Source organism: Marmota marmota, unplaced genomic scaffold (assembly GCF_001458135.2).
Source record: "Marmota marmota marmota unplaced genomic scaffold, marMar, whole genome shotgun sequence".
NCBI lineage: Eukaryota > Metazoa > Chordata > Mammalia > Rodentia > Sciuridae > Marmota > Marmota marmota.
The window spans coordinates 5,610,322-5,636,734 of NW_026000130.1; the positions used below are offsets into that span (position 1 = coordinate 5,610,322).

General features: G+C 50.9%; 1 protein-coding gene across 1 annotated transcript; it reads right to left on the minus strand.

The window, feature by feature from the left end:
• Positions 1 to 719: 719 nt before the first annotated feature.
• On the minus strand, positions 720 to 25,134 carry LOC107154524 (glycolipid transfer protein). The gene is made up of 5 exons (XM_015500158.2): positions 25,041 to 25,134; positions 8,087 to 8,145; positions 6,829 to 6,962; positions 3,778 to 3,928; positions 720 to 1,885 (listed from the first exon to the last, which is right to left on the minus strand). Exons 1-5 carry the CDS (start codon positions 25,132 to 25,134, stop codon positions 1,703 to 1,705), a joined length of 621 nt encoding a protein of 206 aa, XP_015355644.1. The 3' UTR covers positions 720 to 1,702.
• Positions 25,135 to 26,413: the final 1,279 nt, after the last annotated feature.

Consider the following 26,413-nt stretch of genomic DNA (forward strand, 5'->3'; position numbering starts at 1 on the left):
CCCATCCTGCCCACTCAACCATCAGCTCTGTAGGAAATGATACTTCCCACTTCATCAGCATCAGCCGGTGATAGAGTGCGAGTAACCACTGGCCACCAGGTTGGTGAAGCACATAGACAGGTGGGGTCTGAGTCCAAGTGGAAAGTGAGCCCCCAGGCCCTGCTCCGCCTCCCCAAGGGGGCCTCTTCTCTCAGCTCCTGCGGGGGAAGGCTGGTTCTTCAAAGGAGGCTAGGGTCGGGAGGAAAGCTCAGTGGTAGAGCGCTTACCTAGCAGGTGCGGGCCCCTGGGTTCAAGCTCCAGCGCCACAAAAGAAAGAAAGAAAAAAGAAACCCAAGATTTTTATGTGAAATCCCTGTTTTTCAATGTGGCAACAAGTTCCATTTTTTCAATACCACGGAAGATAGAAAACAGATCCTTGGCAGGATTTGGTAGCAGGGTCCCAGTTGTAATCTCTGATGCAAAAAATGAATGAACCACGGATTGCTGAGTGCAGTGGCGCATGCCTGTCATCCCAGAGGCTTGGGAGGCTGAGGCGGGAGGGTCCCGGGTTCGAAGCCAGCCTCAGCAACTTAGCAAGGTCCCTAAGCAACTTAGCAAGACCCTGTCTCTAAATAAAAATAAAAAGGACTGGGGGTGTGGCTCAGTGGTTAAGCGACCCCTGGGTTCAATCCCTGGTACTAAACAAATAAACAACAACAAAAACTGAAACAACACACAGATGTGATTCCAAAATAGACATTTGTTTATTAAGGATCATTTAGTTTCTGCATACAAATCACCAATTGTTCCTCATTGGGTTTTTAAACACACACCACTTGTTCTGGGGTTGCTTCGTTTGCCCCCACTTTAAAAAATAGAGTTCTTTTTAGCGCCAAAAAGGACAGTTAAGGCAGCAGGGTGTTTCCTGGGTCTCAAGGGCTGGAGGGCTCCCATCTCCCCCTCCAGAAATTCATGTGGTAGGTAGTTTCTCAGGTTGGAAAACCTGTCCCTGAAGAAAATCATCGTGCAGAAGAATGCAAATACAGTCATCTGTGGTCAACTGTGTGCCCAACAGCTTGAAAAGAAACACCCTCTTGGTCATCAAAGACTTGCTGGTTGGTTTCGGCTACTTAAAAAAAAAAACAACAAAAAAACCCAAAACTGTCTGGCAGAAAGAAGCCAGTCAGAGAGCAGGGTTCCTAGTGACGAGCTGTGACGTCGCTGCACACACCACACAAGGACACATACCAGTTTGCTTTTTGAAACAACGCAGTAGGGACCCTGCATAATTTCCTATCAACTCTTCATGGTCCTTAAAATACCCATAGCTTGGTTCAGCGATCATCCTCCAAGGACACCTGCTTCTCTATAAAGAGAGGCATCCACCCTCCCCCGAGAGCTGTGCTCCTGGTGGGGAAAGAACCAAAAACCAAAAACCCTAGGACTTGACTGATTAGAACGGTTAATGGATTTTTTCACACTGACGCAGGGGTCCAGAGGGTCTACCTGCGGTGAAATCCAGAGGAGATTTGGAAGGAGGATCATTGCTTATTGCTTCATTAGAATAGACCCCCCCCCCAAAAAAAATGACTTTTAAAAGCAGGGCCGATGCCTGCAGGCCCCAGCTGGGCTGGGGGGCTCTGAGGGCCCAGCCGGCCCGCAGCTTGATTCACAGTGATGGGGTGGCCGGTGGCGCTGGCCGGCGGCCATGGGCGGGCGCGGCCTACACCTTGTAGTTGAGCTCGGCGTTCATCTTGGTGTACATCTCGTAGATGACGTCGATGGTGGCCGTGTAGTTGACCAGGAAGAGGCGGATCTTCTCCAGGCACTCCTCCTCTGTCACGTTCTGCCCCTTGGAGAGGGCCTTCAGGAAGTCCGACTTGTAGGGCGCTGCGTACAGCGCGGCCTTGAGTGGGCAAGAGGGGCACCGGGTTAGTGGGGCACAGCCGGGACCCCAGGCCCGCGCTGAGATCTGGCCGGGCTTCCCCAGGTCCATGCGGGGCAGGGTCTGTGCTGTCTGTGGTGTTGGGAGGGAAAGGAAAAGGGAGGTGTGTTTTCCCTTCTACCCCCGTGAGGGACAGCAGGAAGGACACCAACTAGGGGGACGGACAGACAGACCTGGACGCACACTTCAGCTTGTGCCGCCGACTAGCTGTGAGCCTTGAGCAAGTTACTTAGCCTCTCTGAGCCTCAGTTTCCTTGTCTGTAAAGTGGGGATAATAATGGCATCCACCTGAGTCACTTCAGTAAAGATGAGGGAGATTATGCGAAGTGCTGGGCAAAGCACCAGGCACAGGGGCTGGCGCCGGGCACACACGAGCTTGTGGGTCGCATGCTCTGGAAAAGGGGAACAGCTTCTTGGGGAAGCCCACTGAGTGGGCACAGGCCGCTAATCCAGGCTGCAGTCTTTCTTTTATCCTCAGCAGGTGACACTACCCCAAATTTCAGGACTTAGAAAGTGCACTTGAAAAGCACTGAGAAGCCAGGAGCAGTGGCACACGCCTGTGATCCCAGTGACTCGGGAGGCTGAGGCAGGAGGATCCTGAGTTCAAGGCCAGCCTCAGCAACTTAGCCAGGCCCTAAGCAACTTAGCAAGACCCTGTCTCAATGTAAAAAATTTTAAAAGGGTCAGGGATATAGCGGAGCGTAGAGCAGCCCTGGGTTCAATCCCCAGTACTAGAGAAATTTTAAAAAATAATAAAAAATAAAAAATATGAGGGTACTGAACTCCAGGACTCCCAGCCCCATTTTAGTTGTTTTTAAGAGCTGCCTGGCTGTGTGGCCTAGCTTGGCCTCAGACTCCTGGGCTCAAGTCATATTCTGCTTAGCCTCCTGAGTGGCTGGGAATGCGAGTGTGAGCCACCACACCAGTCCCCACTCCTGCACCGTGGGCTAGGACTTGACTTATGGGAGCCCCTGTGTCCTGGAGCACCGGGGGCTGCAGTCACAGGCAGCTCCCTGAGCCAGGCATGCAGGCCACTTGTACTCTGTGGCGACAGGGCACTGAGGGGAGGGTGGTCTCTCAGGGTGCCCCTGGGAACTGGCCCTGTCCCAAGCCATACCAAGGGGGCTGTGCCAGAGGTGACATTTCCTGCCCCGTGACTGGCCCTTCCTGCCTGGACCTGGCCTGGCTCCTGACCCAACTGCTCTCAGCATGTGCCTCATGGGGACGAGACTGGCCACCACACCCTGGTTTTGTGGCAGTGAGGATGAACAGGCAGTTGAACTGGGGCAGGAAGCTAGCCACGGCAGGCTGCAAGTCCTCGCTGAGTGAGACCGAGGGTCAGCAAGAGGCAGGTGGCCAGCAGCAGCCTGCAGGGGACATTCCCCCAGTGGGCGTCTCTGCCTGGTAACCCCAGGGACCCTCCGCTAGCCAGGCTGGCGCTGGAGCTCTGGCTCCAGGAGCCCTGTCAACATCACCCCAACGCAGGCCACCAAGAACCCCGTGGGCCAGTGTCCTTCCAGCAGATGCCTCAATGGGGACAGGGGTTGTTGCTCCCTCCTTTCCAGGGTTGGGAATCCAGATGGAATCTGGGGGGCTGTGAGGCCAGGCCACCCGCAGTCCCTAGGGGCTCTGCTGAGGTTCCCCAGTCAGGCCGCACAGGCACGGCACCTGTAAATGCCACCGCCCAGGGCCATGAGCAGGGCTGGCCAAGTGGGCGGGAAGGGACCCTCAGTGCAGCAGTTTGCCCCAGAGAGGACACCCCAAGGGGTTAGCGCAGGCCCCCAGGGGAAGCCTGGGGAGTGGAGCTGCAGTGGGTGGCCCTCCCGGCTCCCCAGCCCTGGAGGGTGGCTCACCTGGAAGATCTTCTGCACAATCCAGCCGTGGTACTTCTTGAGGGCCATCTCGTAGGCCTTGGTGGCATTGACGCGGATGAGGTTGGGGTGGTTCTCGTCCCGCTCGCCATCACAGATGCTCTGGAGGAAGACCTGGATGAAGCGAAGGCCTCTGTGGCCCAGAGAGGGTGGCTCTTTAGGACCTGTGTCCACAGCCAGCGCTCCCTGCCATGGTGGGGCTCCTGCATCTGAGTTAGGCACCTCCTGTGAGCCACGTGTTCATGGGGCACTGCCCTCGGCCAAGCCTCACTCCTGCCATGAGGACGTGGCTGCTAGGTGCAGCCTGGTCCCTCCCGAGCACCTTGCCTGGCTGTGAGACCCCCAGGGGTGGGTCTGGGCCTGCTTTCTCCGTGTCCATGTCCACATGACCTCTCACAGGTTGGCACATGCCAGGCAGCTGTCAGGGCCTGAGGGTGAAGCCACAGTGCTGGCCCTCAGAGGGAACACGTCAGGGGGGCTGCAGAGCCCAGCCCCCGCCCCCGGGCTCGCTTCTACCTTAATGCCCCTGGGACCCTTCTGAACCTGCCACACTGCACGACAGCTGCCTAGCCCCTGCTCCCATCACGTCTGTGTGATTCAGTAGCCACAACAGATCCTCCTCAGAGTCAGGAGAAAGGAGTACTAGTCCTTTAGTGTCTCAATTCCTGCCCTGCACCCCATCCCCCAGGAGGCTGAGTGGGGCGCCATTAGCCACTTCACAGAGAGCTCTGAGGTTCCTCCAAAAGGCTCCTAAGCCAGGACCCTCCCAGCCTGCGTCACCCCCAGCTGGGCTCCTGCCTCTGCTGTCCCTCACTGTGCCAGTAGGTCCCCAGATGGGCCACTCCACTCCCTCCCTGCAGGATGGTGGGGGTCAGCTAGAGTGCAGGGCCCTTACAGGGCAGGAGTGCTGGGTTTGGGCACCAAAGAGACTCTCACTCCTCACCCTTGAGGTGAGGCGGACCCTCCATGTTCAGCCCAGAGCCCACCAGGGATCGGCCTGGAGCCTGGAGCTGAGGATAGCTTGGTTGTGGCCTGCCCTGGACAGAAGTTGCTCTGGAGCCCTGGATCCCCCTCCCCTGGCAATGAGGATGGTATCCCCTGAAGCCCCCCTGACCCACTGTGACTGCTCCTGCCCCCGGGAGGCTCAAGACCGCCCCTAGGCTTGTGTCCCTACCCAATCTGTCTGGGCTTTTCAGGCTCTGGCCTCACACCCACCCCGAGGCCTGTGTGCCAGGTCTGCGGGGATCCAGAGGCACCCTGGCTCCCTGCCCTTCCCTCAGCAAGGCTGTGCCCTCCTCCGTGGGACCCTCCTGCCCAGCCTGGGAGACTCCACGTGGCTCCGTCCTCCAGGAAGTACCCCCTGCCCTGTCTCTGATACTCTGCTGCTTGGATCTGCCCGCCATTGACTCCCCCAGACAGCGATGCCAAAGGAGGCCGTAGAACGTGCCTGGTTCACCCTCTTCGCCTGCTGGTGACCACCAGCGCCCCTTGGCCTGGCCTAGCTCATATCTAACAATCGGGACATCTCTAGCAGCTTGCTCCTCCCCAGAAACCACAGCACCTGTGAGGTGGATGGACCCGAGTCTCTAGTGACCAAGGCAGGCAGCTTGGCAGGGACACTTCCTAAAATGTGCTATAGGGTGCTGACTGCAGACCTGCTCCTGCCCAGCTTCACCCTCCCCGCGGCATTTTACCAAGACGACGGTGTGATGGGGCTGGGGGTGGCAGGAGGGCTCCAGGGGACCAGTGGAGAGAATGGGGCAGGCTCCCTCCCAGCTCTTGGTCCAGGCCTCCAAGGGAGGGCGACCCTGGGGACACCTGTGGGGCCAGGAATGGGCCTCTGGCCTCATAGCCACTGCTGGTACTGCACAGGTACAGGAGAATTCTGGAGACCCAGTTGGTTCAAAGCACAGTGTCTGCAGGCCCCGGTCCAGAGGATGCCCATGTGCAAATCAGACAGAAATCCTTCTATTCAAGGCTGTTGTTTCTCGTGAGTGTGGTGGTGAGCGCCATGATCCCAGCGACTCAGGAGGCTGGAGCAGGATGATCCAAGTCCCAGGCCAGCCTGGACAGCTTGTTTTTGGTACTGGGAATGGGACCCAGGGGTACTTAACCACTAAGTGACATTCCTGGCCCTTTTTAAAATTTTTTATTTTGAGACAGGGTCTCACTAAGTTGCTTAGGACCTTGCTAAGTTGCTGAGGCTGGCTTTGAACTTGTGATCCTCTTGCCTCAGCCTCCTGAGTCACTAGAATCACAGGTGCATGCCACTGTGCCCCAGCTGGCCTGGGCAACTTAACAAGCCCGTCTCAAAACAACAACAACAACAACAAAAGGTGGAGGGGAGGGGGTAGAGCTCAGCGGTAGAGCGCCCTGGGTTTAATCCCTAGGACATCCCCCGCCACACAAACACGGCTGTTATTTCTGTCAAGAAACTAATATAGAAACCCACCTTGTGCATTATGTGACCAACCGTGAACAGGACACCTCTGTGTGGTGCACAATTTGCAACTGTGCTTGGAAGATCTGGGTGTGCGACTTGGCCTCCAAATGTCCCTGGAGCCTCCTCCACGACACGGGGAGACAGCACACCTAACCCACAGCCTATAAAACTCAACCCGAGTAGGAAGAGCTTAGCCCAGTGTCCGAGGACGGAAGAGACACTTGCTATTCTGCTCTAGGGACTAGAACAAGGATGTGTCTCCACTGGACAGGCTCTGGCCCTTGGGAGGCTTTTTCTTGGCCATTAATAAGCATCACACGGGCTGGGTTGTGGCTCAGCGGTAAAGCACTTGCCTAGCACGGGCAAGGCCCTGGGTTCGATCCTCATCACCACATAAAAATAAATAAGTAAAATAAAAGTATTGTGTCCAACTACAACTAAAAAATAAAATGTAAAAAAAAATTTTAAAAGTCTTTCAACTTAAAAAAAATAAGCATCCCACTAGAAGGGGGTGTGGACCCCACGCGGTGTGGCAGGGCTTCCCCCCTGCACAGGACCGAGCCCTGGGCCCGCCTCTGCCCCGCCATCACCTTTTCAGCCACATCAGTGCCAGCGTGGCCCCCACTTTGGGCCATTCTGCTCCATACATTTCCTTCTCCACCTCCAGGATGTTCTGCAGGGTCCGGAACTTGGCTGGGTTGGTGTCATACACGGCTTTGATTTTCTGAAATGGACACAGGGGGTTTTCCACTTGGAAAAGCTGCTCACAGCCAGCCGTGCTGCTGGGAGGAGTGCCTGTGGGAGCCGCGTGACTCCAGCACCAACTCCCCCGGGCGCTCTCGTCTACTGCGTGCGGTCTGCATTCCAGGCAGAGTCTCATGTGCTCCAGTGGCAACCCTGAAGTTCATCAGTATCCCAATCTGCAGATGAGGACACTGAGGCTCATAAAGGGCCAGTGACATGCCCAAGGCCACACAGTATGCAGGTGGAGCAGGCTCCAGCTTGCCTGGCGCTAGAGTCCACCTCCTCCAACCACCACTGACCCTGCCCCAGACACCAGGTGCTTCAAGTTCACTTCTGTGACACAGTAGACATGGGCTCGTAGGATTCTGAACTGGAGCCAGGTCGGGCTGGGTGGGAATCCCAGCTCTGCCACTTTCTTTTTTTTTTTTTTGGTACCAGGGATTGAGCCCAGGGGCATTTACCCACTGAGACACATCCCCAGCCCTTTCTTATATTTTTTTTAGAGACAGGGCCTCACTAAGTTGCTGAGGCTGGCTTTGAACTCATGATCCTCCTGCCTCAGCCTCCCAAGCTGCTGGAATTGCCATCACGCCCAGCTGTCGCTTTCTAAGTGACCTTGAGTGAGCCTTTGACTCCTAACCCTCAGCTTGCTCATTTGTCAGAAGTCCTCAAAGGGCCACTGGGATGAAGAAATGAGTTCACGTGGTAAGCCCCAAGACTGTGTGGGCCCTGAGTGGACCCTCGAGGGGAGGGGAGGGGGTATGTAGCTGGGGGATGGCACCAGAAGGCCCAGGGCCAGGGAAGGAGAGAGCTGGGCCAGTGCCACCTGTGGACTTTGGCATTGACTTGTTTGGTGGAGGTGGCAATATCCTCCTGCCTGAGCCCTGCCCAGCTGCTGCTAGGTGGCGCTATTACAGAGGAGGACCAGGAACTTCAGGTTCCAGTGCATGATCCTGGGGCCAAGCCTGTCTTCCATGACAGCCTGTCCCTGGGCTGGGGAGCCTGCGGCTGGGGAGCCTGCAGCTGGGAGCAGGGAGCCGGCAACGGGAGCAGGTTTAGATTACTGTGGGCGCTGTAGCTGCAGCTGCCAGGCCAAGTACATACCGTGATGTTGCCACTTATGTCTGCCTTGATGGGTGTAAACACGGGGGACCCAAGGCAATCTGGGGGGAAAAACGACAAGAGAGATTTAGATTCCCAACAGGGTGATGTCCAGGACCGCTGTGGGCCACAGAGGAGTGGAGGTCTGAGGAGAGGCCACCGTGTTTAGGGGCAGGCAGAGCTGTTCACAGGAATCAGAGATGTTCTTGGACAAGTCCATCTGGGGAGTGCTGGGACCAGGTAAGACCAGGTCACGAGAGCAGGACTTTTCAGAGCCTTTAAATGGAGGCTGAAGGGCTCAGAAGCACATCCTTCGTCCACCCCACTCTGCCTCGCCCAGCACCTCCCACTAGAACTTTCTGCCATCCGGGCCCCGTTCTGCTGCACTGTCCAGCGTGGCACCCACATGACTTGGGCTTGACTCAGCTCTGCACACACTAGGGGGCAGGGCACATCCCCTCAGCTTTCTGAGCCCACATTTCCTGTCTAGCAGGTGACACAACAGACCCCAGGGACTCGATGACTTGAAGCACCTGATGCGCACTTCGTCCCCCTAGAAGTGCCCTGTGCTTCCCAGCAGGCTTCTGGCTCTTCCTGGCAGAGCCTGGCCCAGCAGGCGACCCCGCCAAGCTCATGGAACACAGATCTGCGAACTGCTGCCTGCCTCCCCTTCTCCCCCATCCCCGGGCAGGCTGTCACAGGGCCAGGGCCAGGACACAGGTCAAAGAACCCTACAGAGGGCAGCGCAGGGAGGACCCATGGGGCCCACAGGTTCTTCTCCACAAGGCTCAACACAGACCTTGCCCTTGGGCCTGACGCAGGCAGCTGCATGTCTTCTCCACCTATCACCAGGCTGACACACAGCCGGGGACCAAGGCCCCCGAGCAGGACAGAGGTGGGTGTCAAACTATGGGCAGGACCCTCAATACAGGTACCAACTGACCTCCTGGGTGGGGCTGGGGAAAGTACTTCTGCAGGCCAATTCCAGCCAAGGTGACCCAGCACACCTGGCTGGCCATCTGGAATGTTCTAATTGCACCTGTGAAAGAAGGTGCGTTGAGAGGCCAGCTGTGGATGCTTTAAACGAAACACCCTGTCATGAGGGCTAGGGTGCCAATGGATGGTGCTGGAATTGTCAGCCGGCCACTCCTCAGCTGAGCACATCTCCTTGCCTCTGTGTTTCTCTGTCTCCTAGTGCGTCAAAGGGGGCGACTACAGTGCTTATTTCATAGGGTTGTCATAGGAATTAAAAATAGTGCGTCAGCTGGGACGGGGCTCAGTGGTGGAGCCCATGCTTAGCATGTGCAAGGCCCTGGGGTTCCATCCTTGGCATGAGTGTGCATGTGTGAGCTGTGTCACACACTACATATATGTAAATAAATAACACATCAAACACCCTGAGGGCTCCGTGAGGTGAACCCTGGATAAATGGGCTTTAATCATTTTCATGACTTCATATCATCATGACCAGAGTCAGGATCCTTAGTCCAGGGGCAAAGCTGCCCACCAAGGGCCACGCCAGCACCTCCCCTAGGTGGCCACATCAGAGGGCAGAATTCTCAGTGGCAGAATGCTTGCCTAGCCCATGGGAAGCCTGAGTTCCATCCCCAGCACTGTGAACAAACAAGACATACGGCAGAGGCTGCTCAGGTGCTGTGCTGGGGGTTCAGGCCGCGGGCGGCCTGCCAAGGGCTCTATGCAGTAACCGCTCCATCCCACCCTTCATCCCAGCCTGAAGCACCACTGAACTCGTCCTGGGTCATGCAATCTGTTAGTCCCAGGAGACGCTCCCTCTGAGACGCTCCCTCCGCTCCCTCCTTAACAATTCGAGAGAGCCGGGATTTTCTTTCCTCTGCTAGTGAATCTTGATAGTGCGGCCAGGGATCACCAATTCTAACTCGCATGCCTGTCATCCTAGCAGCTCGGGAGGCTGAGGTAGGAGGATTGCAAGTTCAAAGTCAGCTTTAGCCACTCAGGGAGGCCCTCAGCAACTCGGCGAGAGCCTGTCTTGATATAAAAAATCACTTGTCCAAAGATTCGCAGGGGACTCATGGTTGGCCGGAGGAATGCACAGACAGGTGCAGCAAATTATGGTAGAACCTAGGGCTGGGGATGTAGCTCAGGGGCAGAGCCCTTGTCTAGCATGCTCAAGGCCCTGGGTTCAATCCCAAGTACCATAAATAATAAATAAAATCTAAAATTATGGCAGAATCTAGGTGGTAAGTGTATGAATATTCACCGTGAAATTCTTTCACCTTTGCTGGATGCTTGAAATTTTTTCATAGAAAGTATTGGAAATGAAGATCAGGTTTGGGGCTTTCTGCTCAAAGTCACACTTCTTTCTTCTATATTTTTCTTGCAAGTGCCTTTCACCATCCAGCGATCATAGTTACACGTGCAATGCTTTGCTTACCGCTGTCTTGCCTACCATACAGAGCTCTGAGAGGGCGGGCACCAGATTGCCTGCTGGGCCTGGCACCCAGCTCAGTCAGTGACCCCACCAGGTGCGTGGATGATGTCTGTGCAGTGAAAGAGGGAAGGACTGTGGGAAACGTGGAACCTACCAGGCTATTCCCTGCGAGGCGCCTTAGACCCCTCCCCCCCAGATGGTGAAGGACTCATGAAGGTGGGGACCTCAGTTTCCCTGCCTGTAACAGGAGGACCTTGCAAGACATCCCAGACGCTCTGAGGAGGTGGCATCCCTAGGTCAAGCCAGTGCTCGGAGCCCGGCTGTGATTGCTGACACTGCCCCAGGCTGATCTACCGCAGTTTTCAAATGCCAAGACTGGAAACCAGGGCTTGGGGACAGGGCAGCAACAATCAAGGGGGTGGCTTTTTAGCTATTCTCAATGACTCAGGTTGCTCCACGTTAGATGCAGAAAAAAATGTTCTCAGCATCCTGGTCTTTGAAAAATGGCTTTGGTGCCCTTCTGGTGGCCCTGCCCTGATGGCAGGGAGAAAGGCTTTTTGTCTGGGGTTCTCCTGACAGTGCGCTCCGAGGGTCACGGGGCCGCTGTGGTCAGCAGGAGCCGGGACCTGACAGTAGGCCTTATTGTGTGGTGGCGGGGCCCAGGACCAGGGCTGCTCAGCTGTGGGGGAAGGACGGCCATGCTGAAGGGCACTTCTGAGGCTGGGGACCCGCAGAGGCAGAGAGGGGGTTCAGACAGACCTCAGCAGAGAAGAGGGGGAGGGTAGAGGCTGGGAATGGGTCCCCAGCATCCACAGGAAGGGGCCACACACAGAGGGGACCGCGGGCAGGAGCGGCGCTCCCCTGCACATCTCCAGCTCCGCGGTCTCCACGCATGCGCAGTGGGCAATGGTCACCGCAAGCATCCCTAAGTGGCTTCTGTTGATCAGAAGACAAGGGCGTGGTGCCCTACAGCCAGCCAGTCATGGGCTCAAAACCTGACTCTGGTGTGGCTTTGGCCAAATGACTTGACCCTCTGGGCTCCAGCCCTTCACTTCCTATCGCCCAGAAGTGCTGCCCAAAGGGCACCAAGCCCAGAGAATCCAACTGACTTGCTCAGGGCCACACAGGAGCACCAGGAACTCGGACCCATTACAGAGCCAAGGCTGCTTCCAGTACACCCTCGTCTTTCTTTCTAGAGTGCTCCCATCTGCTTGTGTAACACTCGTGAAAAAGAAAAGAACTCTCACAGACATCAGAGGAGGGTTTAATTCCCAAGCAACAGTGGCTTTTTGGACAGGTTGAACTTGGTGCTGCTCAGACAGAGCAGGGCATACTTCTAGTGCGTCCTGCAGCCTTACCTTTCCAACAGAAAGCAGCCTGCCACAAAATGACCTTTCTTGTTTTACCAGTTTTTAAGTTACCCTAAACTTGTTTTAATCATTGTTAGCAAACAAGCTCCTTAAAAATGTCACCAGAACCTGTCTGCCTGGAGGGAGGGAGGGAGGGAGGGGGCTGGGCTGGTTTTCTAGTTCATCATCCTACCTGGGGCGAGGGTGGGGAGGTCGTCACCAGCCAGGTATGATCCCACCATCTTATTTTGTGGAACCAGCTCAGATGGGCACAGATTCTAATACAGTAAAGATGGGGTTATCGGCAACACCTGGCCAATGGCCCCTGCTTTTTGGTGGACATATTTTTTTCCTCCTAAGCATGCTACTTAATGCTGAAGGTATAAGGAAAAGACCAATAAATTTGATTATAAAATAAAGACTATGAGGCAGGGGGAATCCTACCACTAATCAAAGCCAGACAGTAAACCGGGTCGGGAGGTAGCATCTGTGTAACAAATAGAACAGATAAAAAGCCATTATTCCTAGTGTGCAAAGTGGTCTTACAAATTCATAAGGAAAAAAAATATAGAACAATGAGTAATTCACAGAAGAAATGAAAAAGATGCTTAATCTCAATAATAAAAAAGAAAAATTAAAACAGGGTAATATTTTTCATCTACCATATTTTTTTTTTTTTTTGTACTGGGTCTTTAATCCAAGGGCACTTTACTGCTAAGTTACATCCCCAGTCTTTTTATTTTGAGACAGGGTCTTGCTAAGTTGCTTAGGGCCTCGATACATCACCAAGGCTGGCCTCGAACTTTCAATCCTCCTGCATCAGCCTCCTGAGTTGTGGAAAGACAGGCATGTGGCATGGTGCCTGGCTCATCCACCAAATAACTTTATGAATGTACCAACCTTCTCTGTTCACCTGTTCTGGATGGAATTTGTCAAAATATAACACAAATGTCCCTGCTTTCATATAACAGTGTTTGTAACTTTCTTTTTCTATTCTTTCTTCCTTTCTTTTTTCTTTTTTTGGTATTAGGGATTGAACCCAGGGGCGTTTAACCACTGAGCCACATCCCCGGTCCTTTTGATGTTTTATTTTGAGACAGGGTCTTGCTAAGTTGCTTAGGGCCCAAGTTTGCTGAGGCTGGTTTTGAACTTGGGATTCTCCTGCCTCAGGAGCTTGGGATTTCCCGAGTATCTGGGATTTTTCGGCCTGCACCATGGCACCCAGCCTCTTTGGGTACTTTTAAAATCTTCTCCTGATGGTTGGGGGCTATTCCACCTGCTCTGTGTGCAGCGCTTCTATTCTGATAGATACTTGAAAGACAAATAGCCCACAGTGTCAGAATCACCTGCAGAATAGGAGACAGACACCCAGGAATCCAGGGGAAGGACTTGTGCATGATGTCCAGGACTACTCTGGCTGCCCAGGGGCCATTCAGGGCCTCCTGCCTGGGTCTCTGCCACAGTTCAGATGGGTGACACTGCCCAGAAAGCAGAATTCCCCATAAGCTAACAGTTACCAAATGCCACCTGGAATCAGACTCATTTCCTTTTTTTCTAGCCTTGGCAGAGTTGGAAAGTACAGTTCTTGTGCTCTGAGCGAGGCCACAGTGCAGCTGCGGGTCCAGCCCTCTGGCAGAGCGCTTGCCTAGCACATTTGAGGCCCTGGGGTCCTGCCTGGGTTCCTGCCCTGCAAAAACAAACCCACCAAACAAAACCACTGCCAGCACATATGTGGAAATTTCCATCCAAGCTGCCCACAGTGTGGCTTCCTCTTTTATAACAGGTGAGACCCCCCTGCTGGGCAGCAAGGTGCCAGAGCTGCCTGGCCCTGGCCCACCCTCTCACTGGATCTCAGGAGTGATTGCCATTGAGAAACAGATGCACAGTTTTTGAGATGCACCGTGTGACTCAGGATGGGAACACACCTAACCCCAACCCATAAATGCTTATTTCGAAAAAGGAGGAGGAGAGGCCTGTGTCGCAATGCCCCCAGGTGTGGGAGGCTCCAATCCACACTCAGTTGTTTTTTTTTTCATAGCTGGATAATAAAGTTCAGTTGTTAAAGACACAGGGCAGATTAACTTTACAGGCTCTGGGTTACAAGGATCATAATAGGAGGCTCTCAAATTCCAGCTGATGGAGATGAATCATTTATCAATTTCAGGGTAGGGGTTGTCCAGGCTCAGGTCACAGTAAGGCCTGTTTTGAAGGATAAGAACCCTGGAAATGTCCATGTTCCTAAAACTGGTTTGTGCTTGAATTTTACTGTTTAAAAAACATGTTTATAAAACCCTTCACAATATTGCTTTTAAAAGTCACCCCAGGTGGGGCTGGGGTTGGGGCTCAGTGGTAGAGCACTTGCCTCGCATGTGTGAGGCACTGGGTTCGAGTCTCAGCACCACATATAAATAAATGAATAAAATAAAGGTCCATCAACAACTAAAAATAAAATATCTTAAAAAAAGGCACCCCATGACATGCTAAATCTTTGTCCACAATGACCGACTTTTTTGGCAAAAACCAGCCATGAACTGGGAATGCAACTGGGAAAATCCCTTCTACTTGCTGTGTGGCTTGGCAGAAATTAGTTAACCTCTCTAAGCCACAGTTCCCTCGTTTGTAAGACAAGGCTGACAATGACCTTACCTCATAGGGTCGTTGTGAGGTTTAAATGAGTTTTTATAGTAAAGGGCTTAGCACAGTTTCTGGAACCCAGTAAATACTCAATAAAAACAAGATATTATTATTTATGCTTATTATTATACATTATGTCATCAGCTTCATCCTTCCCAAAGGTAAAGCTTCTCTTTAGGGAGGGAATCCAGAAGACAACGAGTAAGAAATCAAAGGAGGGCTGGGGGTGCAGCTCAGCAGCCATAGTACCTGTCTCACATGCACAAGGCCCTGGGCTCAACCCCCAGCACCAGAAACAAACAAACAAACAAACAAACCAAAGGTAGCTAGCGTTAAAGAGCTGGCCTAGCATGTCCCAAGCCGTGGGTTCAGTCCCCAGCACTGTATTAGAAAAAAAGGAAAGAAAGAAAGAGAGAAAGTGGAGGAGAAGGGAAAGGAAGGAGGAGGGGGAGACGGATTGACTGATAAGGGCGAAGTCACCTGTCATAAAATCATAACTTCAGGTGTATTCAGACCATTAAAAAGGGATTTCAGAAGGGACTGAAGTAAGGAACTTGGAGGGACAACAAAGCAGAGAACAAATCACTTTAGCGGGGAAGTTTGAGTTGCTGCTATCTGCCTGGGCGGACATGGAGGTTTTATAGGACCCTGGAGAGGGCCGTCCACAGTAAGGACTTTGAAATGCTCAGATACAGTTAACACTCCATCCAAAAAAGAAAAAAAGACCTTGATACAAGTAACACTGTAAGAATGTAACAAAAGGACTCCCCATCCATCCACCCAGGCCATTCCCAAGCTTAAACAATGAAACCCAAGCCATCATTTCCATTCTAATTAGCCGGTTGAAATAAGCACATTGTCTTGGGGGGCCAGGCCTCCTATCTGGTTCCTCCCCCACAAACCCAGCAGACAGGCGACAGGCCCTGTTCTGCCCCAGAAGCCTTCTTCCCCTATCCTCCTGTGTCCTGATACAGGGCTGGTCTCCCTGTTACGGGCTGGACCTGCTTCAAAGCCCCTAGGCCCCTTCTAGTGTCATCAAATCCCCTGCCTCTCTGAACCTGTTTCCTCTTCTGCAAAATGGTGCCAGTTCCTCATATTTCTTTTTCTTTTTTCCCTTCTCAGCTGCAGATGGACACAACACCTTTATTTTGTTGATTTATTTTTATGTGGTGCTGAAGATGGAACCCAGGGCCTCACCCATGCTAGGTGAGCACTCTACCACTGAGCCCCAACCCAGCCCTCCTCATATTTCTTAAGGTCCTTGATCTTGGGAGCCACTGGAAATAGGGGCCACACTCGCTGACCAGGCGTCCTGCAGCAGATGTTATCAAGCTCTTTGTCATGCATTCTTCCCATTCCTTTTCAGCCTGACAACAGCTGGCCACCTACACTCTGCAGGGCTCTGCCACACGCATTGCTAGGTCCCCACAGGGCCTGACTTCTGCCCCCAAGGGAGTCATCATGGGGCGCGGAGAAGGGGCAGATGCTCTGCAGACCAGAATGGAAGCCAGATTTCCTTCCTGCCTTTCACTCGGTTCCCTCTAGCAGCAGAGGCTGGACCTCGGGCCTTGACCCCAAGGCCAGGCTTCCTGGAACGCAGAAAGACCTAACCCCATCATCAAGGGACACAATAGGTGTGCACGGTTGGTCTGCACGCTGCGCTGGCCTCCCCGTGTTGTGGAGGAGAATGCTGCAGAAATTCCCAGCATGGAGCGGCCAGTGGCAGGCCTGAGCCCTGACAGCCGGTCACAAGACTCAGAGGTGGCTCCTTTTTTGCAGATCCCTGTTTCCCAAGGGCTGTGTGCAAGAGGTCCAGTTTCTAGGGTGACTGGCTTACCTGTCACCCTAGAAAGAGGGGGTGGGTCCAGGCCTTCAGCACCAACACCATCTGTGATGCCACCTCCATGGACCCCCTGGGGGGTCTCTGCTGTAGGCTGGTTGGGGGAATGCTTGTGCCTGAACACACAGTTTCAGTCCCACGAAACCAAGGTCAGGCTGGCTCAGCTGGATGTGAATGTCCACGTTTCTCTCCACTCAACTGTCCAGCGTGCTCAGGGCATGGATATCAAAGAAAAGTAGATTCAAAATGACTTTTCCCCTGAGCGCAAAAACAGCCACACAGAGGCTGTTAGGTGGATTGACAGGAAAACATATCCGGGTCAGCGGTGGCTCCCTCCCGGCTTGCTGAGTGGACTCAGGCCAGGTAAGATCATGAGCGTGCACCACCAGCACCCTGCAGGTGCTCCTCAAGGTCCTGGAGCCTCACCAATCACGCCCTTGCAAATGCACCTGCAGCCGATGCCAGGAGGCCAGAGGCAGTTCCTGAACTGTGCAAACCATCGCACAAAGTGTCTGATTGACCGGGTCTCTCCGCGAGGGTCCCGCCCAGGCCACAGTCCACGTTGCCTTCCTCTAGAACCCAGCTAGTTCCTCTAGAACTCAACCACAACGGGCACTGACCTGCTGTTCTGGGAAGGTGAATATGATTTCACTTGACTGTCTTGGGCTATCCTATACAACGATAAAACTCAATGTATATTTGCATTAACATAAAAAATAACAAAACAGCTGGGCATGGTGGTGCACGCCTGTAATCCCAGAGGCTCAGAGGCTCAGGCAGTAGGGTTGCAAGTTCAAAGCCAACCTCAGCAAAAGCAAGGCACTAAGCAACTCAGAGAGACCCTGACCCTAAATAAAGTACAAAAAAGGATTGGGGATGTGGCTCAGAGGCCGAGTGCCTTGAGTTCAATCCCTGGTAACCGCACCCCCCCCCAAAAAAAAATAAAAACAAAAAACAAAGCATATCAGGGATGTGGTGGTGAACCTGAGTTTCAGAAGTGCTTATTGCAATAGTGGCAGCTTCTTACAGGACAAGGGGTAATAAGGGGCTGCTTTCCAGGCAGGAAATGGTGCTGGGAAAACTGGAAATCCATATACAGCAAAATGAAATTAAACCACTATTTCTCACATGCACAAAACTCAACTCGAAGCGGATCAAGGAACTAGGAATTAGACCAGAGACTCTGCACCTAATAGAAGAAAAAGTAGGCCCAAATCTTCATCGTGTCAGATTAGGTCCTGACTTCCTTAATCAGACTCCTAAAGCGCAAGAAATAAAATCAAGAATTGATAAATGGGATGGAGGGCTGGGGTGGTAGCTCAGTGGTAGAGCACTTGCCTAGCATATGTGAGGCCCCGGGTTTGATTCTCAGCACCACATATAAGTAAATAAAATAAAGGTCCATTGACCATTAAAACTATTTAAAAAAATAAGTAGAATAAATGGGATGGATTCAAACTAAAAAGCTTCTTCTCAGAAGAGGAGAACATCTTTACTACACGCACCTCAGATAGAGCACTTAATCTCCAGGATATATAATGAACTCAAAAAACTTAACACCAAAAAATAAATAAATAAATAAATAACCCAATCAATAAATGGGCTAAGAAACTGTGAATAGACACTTCTCAGAAGATGATTAACAAATATACGAAAAAATGTTCAACTTCTCTAGCAATTAGAGAAATGCAAATCAAAACTACTCTAAGATTTCATCTTCTCCAGTCAGAATGGCAATTATCAAGAACACAGGTAGGGCTGGGACGTAGCTCAGTTGGTAGAGTGCTTGCCTCGCGTGCACAAGCCCTGGGTTCAGTCCCCAGTACCACACACACACACACACACAACGAATACAAGCAATAACAACTGTTGGTGGGGATGTGGGGGAAAAGGTACACTCATACATTGCCGGTGGCACTGGCACTGCAGATTGGTGCAACCACTATGGAAAGCAGTTTGGAGATTCCATGTCCCAATTAAAGGAAAGCTGACCTGTTTGGGACTCCTTCCACAAAGGGACTTCCACACCTCCGCCATTCCTGTTTGCATTCAAATAAACAGGAGTTGCAGACCCAGACAGGCAGGCTGCCAGCCTCAGAGGAAATGCGCATATCTGCTCTGGCTCCCAGGCCACTTGCCATGTGGCAAAGTTACCATGGTGCCAGCAGAGCCCCGGATTTCCACAGCAGCCAAGCAGCCTGGAGAGAAGCCAGGACAACAGGCAGGGCTTGGCAAGAGCACTACACGAGGAGTCAGAAGGCCGGATCCCAGCCTGGTTATGCAGACGCTCACTGGCTGTGTGGCCGTGGGCAAGTCACCTTGACTCTCTGGCTTAAGAGTTTTAGGGCAGCAAGAGAGGAAAATAACTCTGAGTTTCTAGGTTGCCACACACACACACATATCCCCCACCCCATGAAGTAAGCATTGAACCAAAAATTATAGCAAACCAATCTCTTTGGGCTCACTCTAAGACTATTTAATGAGTGCCACATACCTGTATAGTTGGATTTTTTTAAAAATTATATATATATATAAAATTGTTGATGAACCTTTATTTTATTCATGTATTTATTTGCAGTGCTGAGACTCAATAGGCAAGTGCTCTACCCCTGAGCCACAACCCCAGCCCCTCTATGACTGAATTCTATGGACATCCAATTTAATTATGCTAGGAGGCATTAATGAAGAAAAATCATGCCTAGAATTTGGATCTCAAGAACTGAAATAATCCAATAATCTAATCAGTAAATAGACAGATGGTTTACACAGATACTTCTTAAAAGAAAAAAGTACAAATGACTAATAAATATATGAAAAAAGGTTCAACATTCTTAGCAACGAGGGAAATGCAAGTCAACACTACCCTGAGATTCCATCTGCCTCTGGTCAGGATGGCAGCCATCAAGAAAAACAACAAATGCTGAAGAGGATGTGGGGGAAAGGAACTCTCATCCATTACTGGTGGGACTGCAAATCAGTACAACCACTTTGGAAAGCAGTGTGGAGATTCCTGAAAAACTAGGAAAGGAGCCTCCGTATGACCAGCGATGCCACTCTTTGGTATTTATCCCAAAGAACTAAACCAACATGCTAGAGCAACACATGCATCCTACCGCTTACAGAAGAGCGATTTACAACAGCCAATCAGGTTATGAAACCAACCTAGGTGTCTGTCAGCAGACAAGTGGATGAAGAAAATGTGGTGTATATACACCACGGAGTTTTACTCAGCTATAAAGAGCAATGAAATTCTGTCATTTGAGGTCAATGGATGGAACTAGAGATCATCATGCTAAGTGAAATAAGCCAGACTCAGAAAGCCAAGGGTCAGATGTTTCCTCTCCTATGTGAAAGCTAGAGAGAGAGAGGAATAAAAAGGGGACATCATAAAAATATAAAGAAGACCAGTTATGACAAACAAAAATATTTCCAGGAGGGGAGGGAAAGACAAAATCTACCAAAGTGTGCCACGTCCATTTATGAACCCGTCGTAATGAATCCTGCTCCTGTGTATGATTATAACACACTAATTTAAAATAATAATAATAGACGGGAGACAGTAAGTAGAACAAAGAGATCAGGAAGAGGGAGGAGGGGAAGAAAAGGGGAAGCACAGGAAGCCAGACAGATGAGACTGCTATGTGCATGCATGGACATGGTATCATGAATCCCACCGTTATGTAGAGTTATAATGCACCAATAAAAATAGAAAAAAGAAATGGCATTATACACGTCTAATGATTCTTGGATATAAAAGAATAAAAGAGGGGGAAAAAAGAACAGAGAGTGGGGGAAATCTCTGCTCTTCCACCTCTGGTCTCTCCCCTAGATGGTGAGAGCAAATGCGGTCATCTCCCGCACCAACTCTGATCTGGAGTGGTTGCTGAGGAGGATGCTGAGGCTGGGTGAAGCTCAGAGGAAGAGAGCTTGTCCGGAATGACACCAGACTGCAGGAAAAGAAAACGAAAGATGCCAAGGCTTCGTCTAAGCTCAAAGGGTAAAACGGTATCATGACTGATTAATAATTCTAGCATGAAGACAGGCTATAAAAGGGGTTATATATTTTAATTCAGTCACGTGTTTTAATTTAATCATGTGTTTTAATTTGGAAAGAGAATGGAAAAGCAGTTTCAGCAGAAATCTAGAAGAATGGGAATGGAACCAAAGGTCTTCATTCAGCAAATGTGTTAGCTTGCCAAGTGCTGGCCCCGAGGAACTCAAGTCACAGAATGGGATGGCTTCTGCGAGTCCGGGAGGTCAGGGAAGGCTTTCTGGGTGAACTGACCACTGAGCTAATTCCTTAAGGGTACGTGGAACCCAGCCAGGTGACAGGTGGGCTAGGAGTGGAACTGGGCCCCGACAGAAGGACCGACAAAGGGAAAGCCCCAGAGACATCAGCACAGTGCCACTGTGGGCCTTAGGGAGCCACTGAGGCTGCTAGGCAGGGAGTGACAAGACCAAATGGCATCAGTCTCCCCGCCTCTGCCCTCCAAGTGTTAATGCTCTAGAACAACCACATGATTGACCTAAAAAATGAGAAAGTCAGCCTTGCAAACTGATCAGTTAGGTGAGATCTGATTACTGGGTCAAGGCAGAAGCTGGACAAATGGCTGGCCTCTAAGAGAATGTAGTAAAACTTGTACAACTCAAGAGATCCGAGCTAGAGATACGCAGGAAGGACAAGCCCCAAATGACGATGCTCTAAATCAGAGGAGCAGAGGCTGATCTGCAGCCCACACCCACTGAGGCAGGAAGAATCCGTATTCGTCAAGCCAAGCAATTGTGTCGTAAACCACACCTGGCAAAGACTGAAGGGATGTGGCTGCTCCAACAGGTTAAAGCCTCCCCACTCTTGGATGCAGCAATTTCACTTAGAAAAATGAGAATCAGGGCTGGGGTTGTGGCTCAGTGGCAGAGCACTTGCCTGGCATGTGTGAGGCATTGGGTTCAATCTTCAGCACCACATAAAAATAAATAAATAAAAATTAAAGGTATTGTGTCCATCTACACCTAAAGAAATTATACACACACATACACACACACACACACACACACACACGATGAAAAACATCTTTTAACAGTTCTTAAGAACTGTGGAAAAGCATAACCCACAAAGATGTTCATTGCAGCATTGTTTACTAGATTAAAAAATATAAAACAATGTGAATGTCCTATACTAGGGGATTGGTTGAATAAATCATGGCCACATGGAATCCTAAGCAGCTATGAAAAATGATGACTGACATGAAAAGATGGTCACGTTGTTTCATTAGATATAAAAAATAGGTTATACATATTTTCAAAGATGAATGAGTCTGGAAGGAAAATACTCTAAAATGCCAGCAGTCTCTCTTTAAAAACCTTATTTCACATGGTACTACCATATGATCCAGCTACACCACTCCTAAGTATGTATCCTAAGGAATTAAAGTCATCAAACTATAGTGAGACACGTTTATAGCAGCACAATTCACAATAGCCAAATGCGGAGCCAGCCTAGGTGTCCATCAAAAGATGGATGGAAAGAGAAACTCTGGTGTACATACACAATGGAGTTTTTGTTCAGCCATAAAGAAAAATAAAATTATGTCATTTGCAAGAAAATGGATGGAACTAGAGACCATTATGTTAAATGAAACAAGTGAATCTCAGGTCAAGGGCCATAGGTTTTCTCTCATATGTGGGAGCTAGAGAGGAATAAGGAAAAGAAAGGTAGAAGCAGATCTCATAAAAATTAAATCAGTAAAGGAAAGGGACCAGGGGGTGGGAGGTGGAGAGGGAGGGGTGAGTTCTGGGGAGTGATATTGATCAAATTATATTATTATATGTGTGCGTGTATGAATATGTAACAACAAATCCCATCAGTATGCGCAATTACAGTGCACCAAAAAAAAAATGTGGGAAAAGAAAAAAAAAGTCAACCCCTTATTTCAGAAGGTTGTGATAGGATTAACTAATCAATAAATGACAGACATGATTTGTTTGTGCTCGATTTTCCTTCAATTAACAGATCTTCCTTGCAGAATTGAATACTTTTTAAAAACACAGTTTGGGGCCCTTTGTGGTTTACATCTGTATCTAGAGTGACAGTTCTCCACCGGGGATGACTCTGGCTCCCTCGAGATAGTTTTGGTTGTCACAACTTCAGGGAGAGGTCTGGACGGCTGCTCAACATCTCACCATGAACACGACAGCCCCACCACCAACAACAATAATCTGGCCCCCAAAGTGGGCAGTGCCATCGTGGAGACTCTCTGATTGGGAGGTAACCACACAGCAGTGTTTTTCAGACTCCTCACATCCACCGCTCTAGTCCTGCTCCAACTAAGAGAGATCTGTACCACTCAGCTCATCCAGGTGGCCAGACGTTCCCTGGATCTAGGCAAAGCCCTGCATTAGGGCTGACAGCAGATCTCAATGGAACCCTGAGCCCTGGAGAGAACCCTTCTGAGACCTGTGTCTTAAATCCACGTGAGAACGTTGGTCCCCAGAAGCAGCATAATAGTTCAAAATGGATTATCACTGCTTCTTCTTCAAGAGCACTAAACGTTATCCTCCTGGGTGGACAGTAAGCAGCTCTGGTGGGCACAGTGCCCTGTAGTGGTTAACACTTTGTGGGCAAAACCCACTGAGGCTTCTGTCTAAAAGATGCTTCTGTCCACAGCTGTGGGGACAGCCAGAGTCACAACAAAGACAACAATCCTTTGAGACCAGGGAAAGGGAGGTAGAGATGCTCTTCTGTCCTGCCTCCAGCTGCTGCCTGCCCCTTTCCTCCCAAACTAGCCAGACAATTGTATCCAAAAAAGGTGCCCCTACATGCAGAACCCACAGGTGTGCAACCTTGTTGAAGAAGAGGAAGGAACAGGATCCTAGCCCGCCTCACCATGCTGAGATTTAGGGCTGGATCATTCCTTGTGGTGGGAACTGTTCTGTGCCCTGTAGGAGGTTCAACAGTACCCCTGTAGCACCCACAGCATCCAGTAACACTCCTGAGTTAAGACAAACAAAAATATTTCCAGACATTGCCAGATGTCCCCTAAGGGGAAAAATCATCCTCAAAATCTGGCTTAAACAGATTCTGAATCCTCCAGGGTAAGCTAGATCTGACCTGCAAATATTCAGAGGACACATCTATCACAAAAATAAACAACTCCTCAAGGCTCAAACCAGTTAGCTCCCAAGCCGCTGCCTGGAGATGCAGTATTACCTCAAGCTAAGATACAGATAATAAGGAAGTTTTGACCATTCGACAGTACTAACTGAGCACCTATTATGTACCAGGTACTGTTCTGGGCACTGGGGACACGGCAGTGGATGTAAAAGACTGAAACTCTGCTCTCAGGTTGTTTACCCAGATCTGAGAATCAAAAAAGCCAGGTAAGTGCGCTGGCCCGATTAATTACCTGCTATGAGAAGGAACCAAAATTACTTCCAGGAACTTAGAGACACATAATTATTCCTCACACAAGGAGCAGTTTGGCCTCTGTGCTTTACACACACCCTCACTTACTCCTCATGGCTAGCCTAGGAGACCGGCATCCTCATTTCACAGATGGGGATGCTGAGGTTCACAAGGCTAGGAGGAAACCAGGAATACAAATCTGCATAACCACCCCTGTGGGAAGTAGTGCCCACAATAAGCCCTGACCACCCATGGGGGGCAAGGTAAGAGGCTGCCCTGGGTGCCAAATCTCTTCAGTCCAAATTAGTCTGAAGGTTTTGCCTCCTTGTAGATTTCAGGGTGGACTCTGCCCTGGAGGCTGGTATCTTCCTGTAAGGATACCAAGTGAATCAGCAGGGCAGGCACTGGGAGAGTCCCCATGGAAGAGAAGAAAGCAGAGGCTCGGGTTGCACCCTTTACTGGGAATGAAAGGCAAAGGGCAGGAGCAGATGCTATTAGCTTCTAGTTCCCGGTTTCCATCCAGGGCCTGTGCTGGGGGGAAGTGAGGGAAGGAACAAGGGTACAACTGGCTTAGGGACCACCTCCATCATGATATAAGGAGAAGGTTCTTCCTCTTTTAGAGCCCAAAATGAGGAAGGGATTTGTCTGACATCACCCCATAATCCAGCAACCACTTTCCCAGCCCTGTCCTGAATGGAGGAAACACTTTAGGTGCTTTCCCCTAGAAAAAGGCCCAGAGTTTTGAAACTCCATCTTCAAATTCTCCTCTCCCCCGCTCCCTGCCCTGCCCTGCCCCACCCTTGAAGGTGGGGTGGAGGTCTTTGGAATGAGGGAATTCTGAGGGAAAGGTGCACAGGTCCCACAGGAAGAGGCTGAAGAGAGGGGATTATGCATTTTAAAGGGAGGAGTTGAGAACCATTCTAAAGGGGAAGAAAGATGGGGGAGGGACGAAGGGATTGGGGGCTGCAAGAGTAAAGGATGCGTGGGGGCAGATGGAGGAGGGAGCCCACAGAGCAGAGGTGCCTGAGTTAGGGGAACCTGGGAAAGATGGACAGCTGAGGACAGGGAAGCACTGAGATGCATCTGAAGGACAGGGAGGAATGTCGGGTGTCTGGGGTGCATGGAAAGAGATGGGGTCTGTGACATGTCAGGAGAGAGGATTTAGGAGCAGTCTGGGAGAGGGAGAACTGGGGATGCTTGGAAGGAAAGGGGATGGCGGAGGTAGGAGGCAGGACTCGGGATGCCCTGGGTATGCTCGGCGGCAAAGATTCAGGTGTGTCTGGGAGCGCTCTGAGCCAGCTCCCACCCTCACCCCGGCTCACCGAAGAAGGGCGGCAGGTGGGACACCNGCCCGTCCAATCCGCGCTTGCCTCCGAGGAACTCCGGGCCGCCATTGGCCGGGAGGCGGGGCAGCATGGAAGCGCGGGACTCGCGGGTCCTGGTCCGCCCAGGTGAGCCGCTCCCCGGTGAGACTTTCCCAGGTGTGCCTCCCGCTAGGCTCCTCAATCCTGGCTGGGGCCGGCTCGGGCAGGGGCCTCGCTCGCAATCCACCCACGTTCCTGGTCACAGTCCAACCCACAGCTAGTGCTCCTCAGGACCTCCTGCTTCTCCCCAAAATAGGGCCCGTCCTCCAAACAGCGGCCGATGACCTTATTGGATACTCCTGGGGGTATGTGGTTCTTTTTAGCTATTACCAGTGGAGACTCTTGACTGCTGGGTTCTTCATTTTCAATGACTTTACACCTGTTGGATGATGCTAAGGTCACAAGCTACCTCCGCCCCTTCCCAACAGATTCCTGTTTCCCCAAATCCGGAGTCCAGTCTCATCTCAAAAGTCTGATGTTATCTGTTGGACTCAGCTCAGTTTATTCCTTAACCTGATTAGGCGCTTTCCCCCTCAAGCTAACATTGATCACCCAACAGCCCAAGGTCTATGCTTCTTAGAACCTGGGTCAGAAATCATCTGGACTGCAATCCACTGAGATGTTCATGTCCTAAAACTCATTGCACACCTTATCCAAGAATCCCAACACACCATTGTTGGATGAATTTATTCATTCCAGAATAAATATTCATCGCACCCCCAACTATGTGTAATATACTGTAATAGGCATTGAGGATAAATTGATGAACAATATATAAAAATCCCTGCCCTTTTGGAGCTGGCATTGTAGTTGGGGATACAGTACAATTCAATATGCAAATAAGTAAGACAATTTCAGACACCAGTGAGTACAAGTGAAGAAAAAAAAACGATGTGGAATAACAGGATGATTAAAGGGTACAGGCTGGGTTAGGACATAGGTCTGTAGGTGCAGTACCTCTGAAGAGGTGACATTTGAGCTGAGACCTAAAGGAGAAGTAGGAAGTAGCCAGGCCAAACACCATGGGAGGTTTTGCATGAGCAAAAACCTTAAGGTGACAAAAGATCTTGGTGTGTACAATGGACCACAGAGAACAGGGGAGGGGAGAGCCAGGGAGTAAGCAAGAGATGAGTGGACTCATAGGAGTTGAGGTTAGGGAGGTGAATAGGGGCTAGGGAGTGGTGAAGATTTTGCATGTTGTGATAAGGGCCATAAGAAATCACTAGTGCCAGAAAAAATATCTGTCCAACCTTATTAAATATCTTTAATTTAACCTTTTAGGGAGCAGATGAGAGAAGAGATTGTTTCAAATCACAGGCTTGACCCAGGCA